The 6,376-nt window shown below is 39.6% G+C and overlaps 1 protein-coding gene across 1 annotated transcript; it reads left to right on the forward strand.

Annotated features, from left to right (window-relative positions):
* Positions 1-1,504: 1,504 nt before the first annotated feature.
* On the forward strand, positions 1,505-5,972 carry LOC145659186 (protein NDRG1-like). The gene is made up of 13 exons (XM_081720331.1): positions 1,505-1,757; positions 1,869-1,989; positions 2,427-2,489; positions 2,603-2,663; positions 3,017-3,103; positions 3,582-3,668; positions 4,214-4,317; positions 4,423-4,473; positions 4,574-4,625; positions 4,751-4,798; positions 4,975-5,010; positions 5,099-5,150; positions 5,383-5,972. Exons 1-13 carry the CDS (start codon positions 1,694-1,696, stop codon positions 5,496-5,498), a joined length of 942 nt encoding a protein of 313 aa, XP_081576457.1. The 5' UTR covers positions 1,505-1,693; the 3' UTR covers positions 5,499-5,972.
* The last annotated feature ends 404 nt before the right edge of the window (positions 5,973-6,376 follow it).

A 6,376-nucleotide genomic window follows, 5' to 3' on the forward strand; every position in this document is an offset into this window, starting at 1 on the left:
TGATTTGACACAGTTCAATGGCATTAAACTGCTATTAAATGAGTTCCAGTGAAGTAACTTGCTACTTGAGTATTCTTGTAACAGATACTTTCTTACTTTTACTTAAGTAATAATTTAAATGACTACTTTTACTTCTACTTCAGTAGTTATTATTTTAAAGTAACAGTAATTTTACTTGATGACAGTTTTGCCTACTCTACCGACCTCTCTCTGTATTACAGTTAATGTCTTGATCTTTATCAAAAACCCATGTAGTGCCTGCATGGAGGGACTTCGTGTTGTATTGGAAAACTGTAATAAATGTCTATATAACTGTACCCATCTTTCAGCTACGTACTCAGCTGCCGCTAAAAATAGGGATTTCACATATTTTTTAAACTTTTGACTTATTTTCCCAATGACCAAAATGTCAGCGCAACCCTGTAGTAACATCACAATGTCTATGACGTCACAATGGCTATGACATCACTACATCTATTTTAAAGGTGAGCGCAAGCATCTATATGTTATTTCACTTGACACACTTCAGCAGTTCAAAGGTTGGGAGACAATAGGGTGAATTAAACCTAACCATAGGTGGTGGATTACTACTGAATTTTACAGAACAAGGTACAGTGGAATGTTTAGTCTCTTAGGGATCATTTTGATGCATTTCAAACAGAGAAGGTCTGTCAGAAAAACAGCTGTAACATCCAAAACATACTTCATCAAGCATTAAAAAGTGGCATGGTGTTCTTGTCATATAGATTTTAGGGAATCTGTCATTAAACTGCTCAAAAGTATTTTAGTGATGTCATAATATTACTATTACAGGAGAGCTGCAAATATTCTAAATTGGAACTGCACAGCCTAATATCCAAATAAGTCTGTACTGAATCTCTGTGACCAAAAGGAAACGACCCTTACAGTGGCACCAGCAATGCAGACGGTATTCAGACAGGGAATCGATTTAGCGAGGAATATTTGCTCGTCAACTTTTGGGATAATGGCAAAAAGGGTAGGTTGGGCAAATGTTTTAAAAAGAGAATACTTGTTTAATACTACCTTACAACCAAGTTTTATCTAACTTTGTACTGAGAATTTTTGCTTCTTAACCCCCAGGCCCTCTATAACCCTCTATTGGAGGATGATGAAGAAACATCTGATGATGCCTTTTGTATGGACCCGTTGTGTCCGGTAAGATAAGGCTGTATTTTCAGACATTGAGTACTGTTAATAGAATAAAGTCTATGGGATGGATCTTTTCACATCCAGAATGAAATGTTACCACTCCAAAATCTATTTTTCTCTGTGTTTTGTCTGAAGGATTTTAAGGGGGCATTTTGGGGTCAAGTTGTGGTAAGTAGCACTACCTTTTCACAGATGTTTCAATAGGCTAAAGCTTTTACCCATAAAGCATGTTTTCAAGCACTGTCATGTGTCTTCTGAGTCAAACATGATCTTTTGTAAACAAATTAACTTGGTTAATGATAAATAATAAATAAATGATTGACATTCCTCATGATAAGAGGCTCATTCCACAGAAGTAGTTCTAAGTGTGACAGAGTAATGTCCTGACACACAAAACCACTGCAGTGGAATCAGACCTCTTTTTAGAGGTTTTTCTTATACATCTAGACCTAGACCTTTATACTCCACCTGGGTCTTATAGGAGGACAATGTGGAGACCCCCTTTGGCACTGTATGCTGCACCATGGCAGGTATCCCCAGGGATAACCGACCGGTCATCCTCACCTACCATGACATCGGAATGAACCGTAAGACTCTGATACTGTTGCTTGTGGCACGTAGCTGATTGCTCTAAAGTCTAAAACTTAGCATAAGCGTCATTTATTGTGTTGTAATGACCCTGGAATGCATGTCTGCAGACAAAACTTGCTTCGACGTTCTTTTCTATGATGAGGACATGCAGGAAATCATGCGACACTTTGCCGTGTGTCAGGTCAACGCTCCTGGGCAACATGAGGGTGCCAGCACCTTCCCTGCAGGGTGAGCGTGAGTGCACCATATGCCACAATGTTCTTTCAGGGGCTGAAAGACATTCCAAGGTTAAATCTAATCTAAAATGTGACCTTCAGCTACCCCATACAATTTTTTCCAGAATGTATATTTATCAGAACCTACTCCATAGCCCTCCGTCTGCCCTCAGACCACTCCTTCCTGGCAGTCAGACAGGACGACTCTATGCCATGGTGTTGGTGCCCACCTAAACTAACATCTGGAGGCCCTGACTGTCAGCATGTCTAGCTGGCACCGGCTTGTCATGCACCAGGGTTTCTTTCATGAACTTTTTTCTTAGCGTTCATATGCTACATTGATGGCTGTGGCTCCCAGTACATCATAGCTAGGTTTAGCAGGTTCAAATCCTGAAGAATCAGTGGCGTCCCTTAGAATTATAACTCACTCAGGGCAATTTTTTCCTGTAGATTCACATATCCCTCAATGGACAAGCTCTCCGAGACCCTCCCAATTGTGCTCAAGCATTTTAAGTGAGTGAACCAGATTAGCCATTTACTCTGAGATTAAACTGTCAATCCTTGTTCTAATCTGAAACCTTGCGCTTTAATGGTTTAAAGTTATGTACATTTTTTTCTCTCCACAGAATTAAGAGTGTTATTGGAATGGGTGTTGGAGCAGGAGCAAACATCCTCACACGGTTCGCTGTGAGTTGTAGCACTGTCTTTCTTCCCAATAGATTTTAACACAATGATCAAACAAGGATTACTCCTTGGTGAAATTCTTGCTTTGTAACAAAGTGTTGATACTTGCAGCATAATCCTAATCATTACGCTGTCAAGCTAGCTAGACATCAACTCTCCAGAATACTGACACTTCACTATTGTTCCTCTGCTTGCACATGTAAACAAACCTTTTTCTAAGTGCAATGTAAAGTGCAAGAATGCCAAATATGGAGACTCTTAATTGCTCATTTAACTACAACAGTTTGACATATAGTAAGTAATTTTGCCCTGAAGGTTTATCTCCCTTTGACTGCTCATGCATAAATGTCTTGCAGTTGAAGTACCCAGACTTGGTTGAGGGCCTTGTCCTGATGAACATTAATGCTCAGGCAGAGGGCTGGGCAGACCGGGCAGCATCCAAGGTATCACAGTCTAATGCAATAGTAATTATCATTCTGTTAACACCCTGCTTAAACATCACGATCCCTGTATCTCTACAATTATGTCGTTTAGCTGGTCCCACCTAGCGTCCATGTCTATGGTTTCCCTGTCTCATGTCTTTTGTTTTGCTTTACTTCCTTGTTGTGGTTCCGTTGCTTAGTTTCATTTTCTTTGCTCCTTATTATTTGCACCTGTCTTGTTTAAGTCTTATTACTTCATGTATTTAAACCGTCTTGTTCCCTGTGTCTTGGCTGTTCACTGAATCCATATAACTTTCAATGTGATAACAAATAGTTCTCAGCATATTACTCTTAGTTTTCTGCAGTTTCCAGTTAACCTTTCATGCCAATCATATGGTGACAATCGACCCTATATTTTTATTCTTTTGGGATCCTTAGAAAAGTGTCAAGCCTCTTTTAATAAAGTAATGTATTTGATCAAAGCTTATGTGTACTCCAGCCACTAAAGATCAACCCACACTTTCCACAGATTTCCAGCTGGGCCCTTGGTCCCCCCAGTGTTGTCATCTCCCACCTGTTCGGTCAGGTACGAAATAACGCCTAAAATGAAATGTATATTGTATGTATTATTGAGCAGTACTTGTCAACCCAGTCCTTGTGATACATCTGACATCCCACATTTTCCCTCTATCCCAGCTCCTGACAACATCATCCTAGCTCCTAAACCAAGCCATTAGGAAAATGAACACCTGGTACAGGTGTACTGGGCTGGGTTAGAATAAACATGTGGGCCATTTCATGTGTACTGTGGACTGGGTCACTAAACACTGAACTAGAATATTTAAAAGTTAAATGCCTTATTACTAAAGATGAGTGTTCCAAATGAGCTGTCCTGAATTTAGACTGTGTCCTTTTCGTAACTAAAGAACCAGATGCCTACATTATTGTCCATCAAAAGGTCAACAATGTTTTTTTTTTTTTACATATTCTTTTTATTATACATTTCTGTCTCGAGTGCCTGTGCAGACTGTGCATATAGAGGAAGAGACATTTAATTTCATATTCACATCAAGTTTTGATGTTTTGTGACTGATTGCGTCTTGGACTGACTCCTTTATGGCACCGTGGCAGGAGGAGATTAAGAAGAAGGCAGAATTTGTAAAGACCTTCCATCACAACATCAGCAAAAGGATTAACCAGACCAACCTTCTGCATTTTATGAAGTCCTACAACAGGTATGACTGACATCTGCATTCTATGGAATCTTCTGAGCTCTCTGCTTCTAGACTTGTTTGTCATATGAACAGCTCCCAGTCTTATTAGATCTGATCAATTTTCAGCCGAAGTAAACTGAACATTAAGAGAACTTCTCTGGGTAGAAAGACTCTAAAGTAAGTGAGAAACTGTTTCTCTTTTATCCTTATTCCATGTTATTTTTTGATGTAAAATGCCCCTGTGCCACCACATGGCTGAAAGGTTTTGTTGCTGTAGGTGTCACACTCTTCTGGTGGTAGGAGATGACTCTCCTGTGGTGGATGCTGTGGTATGTACAGCTTGTTTTACATGCAGAAGTTTAAAAACAACATTCAAAATCCAACCCAGCATTCAAATCAAACTTCTATATGTACCTGGGAGCCTGCGTGCAAATGTTTGTGTTTTCTGTCGTAGGTTGACTGCAATTCCAAAATGAATCCCTCAAAGACAACCCTCCTCAAAGTTAGTGACCTTCAAACCTCAGCAAAGCAATACTTAAAATGTTATGTTTTGCTTTTTTTATTTGACTCTCATTATAAATGCAGAAGTCATTATATGTCACTGGGGGCTTATAAATCATGAACGTTGTGATGAACTTGTGGTGAATAACATTGTCCTTCATGTTGTCCCTCATGAAGATGGCTGACTGTGGAGGTCTACCACAGCTTGATCAGGTCTGTCGTTACCCATTAAAATAATGCTCTTGCATTCAAACTGAGTGATGCACTGTGTAATCTATTGTGTCCTGTTCTTACCTTATAGCCTGGCAAGCTGGCAGAAGCCTTGAAATACTTCATTCAAGGACTGGGCTACAGTAAGTAAATACTGTAAACACACTGTCAAAAGGTCGAAATTAAAAATCGTTCAGCCTCTGCGCAATGTAAAACCCATAAATCCAGTTTAGAAAAGTTCATTACTGCCTGTTGTAGACCTTCAGGCTTTCACAACTATCTTTATGTTATGCATGCTTTCTAAATGGTGCAGTTAAGTAGGGACCTTGAGCTATGTTACTTCACCTTGTCCTTCTGCTTATCTGCCTCTGACAGTGTCTTCTGCAGGCATGACACACCTGTCTCATTGGCACCCCGCCTTCTCCACCAGAATGGCATTCTTCCACCCCTGGGCCATCACTTCTATGGAGAGCACCTCCAAGCAACGCTGAAGATGAGGCTCTCCTACCCGCTGCTCCATCCCAGTGTTGTCATGCTCAGTTCGGCTCCATTTCAAATAAAAAATACTCTAAATTGAGGGACCATTGATGTGTTGGTGTTAGTGTTTGTGTGTCATTGTCCCAGTGGACTAATTTAGACTTGCACAAAAGGAAAAAAAAAAAACCTAAATGATAAAAAGCTGTTTAAAATGTTTATACTTATCAGGCTCAGTGTTGTACCTTTATTTAGTAGCCATAAAAAAGTTGATGTATAGTACATCAATCAATGTATAACACTTTTAGTACTTAGTATATGAATCAATGTATAATATTTGGACTGTTTTAACACCAGTACAAAAGTTTAATATAATAAAGAAATAATGCACTGTGATTACGTGTGGCGGCCCGAGTGCCGTAGGGCGAGGGGCAGGACGCACAGACTCCACCGACTGGGACGAACATTTATTAACATAAATGACAGCGGCACTCACGTATTAGAAACAATAAACATGGACCTGAAACAAATGAAGTTAAACAAACATAATACACAAGAATACATCTAACATAAACACGTTACATTCAGACATTACACCGACAATGACCAACACCCTGTACACTTTAGCACGGGTTTATATACATTGAGACGAACAAGGTGCAGGTGTGGTTGCAAACACAGCCCTCCCACTGAACGTGGCAGGCCAAACCACATGACTCGAATGTGTGTTTCAGGTTATGCAAATACTTTGGGAGTAGTTTAAATCAGTCAATCTACTGAATTCCCCACCAACAACAGTATGAATAATTAATTGTCATTTACATTTATAACTTTTAACATACTAGCAGCATGAGTTTCATGAATTTGTACTTCATTAACTTTTTGTATCACATTA

Source organism: Electrophorus electricus, chromosome 9 (assembly GCF_041902795.1).
Source record: "Electrophorus electricus isolate QZ-2024a chromosome 9, ASM4190279v1, whole genome shotgun sequence".
Taxonomy (NCBI): domain Eukaryota; kingdom Metazoa; phylum Chordata; class Actinopteri; order Gymnotiformes; family Gymnotidae; genus Electrophorus; species Electrophorus electricus.

Bases quoted from the DNA above. Each gene is read 5' to 3' on its own strand.
- LOC145659186 (XM_081720331.1), top strand. From the start codon at position 1,694: ATGGCAGGTATCCCCAGGGATAACCGACCGGTCATCCTCACCTACCAT. The intron at 1,990-2,426 runs GTGAGCGTGAGT...TTTTTCCTGTAG, and splicing joins GCCAGCACCTTCCCTGCAGG to ATTCACATATCCCTCAATGG. The intron at 2,664-3,016 runs GTGAGTTGTAGC...AATGTCTTGCAG, and splicing joins ACATCCTCACACGGTTCGCT to TTGAAGTACCCAGACTTGGT.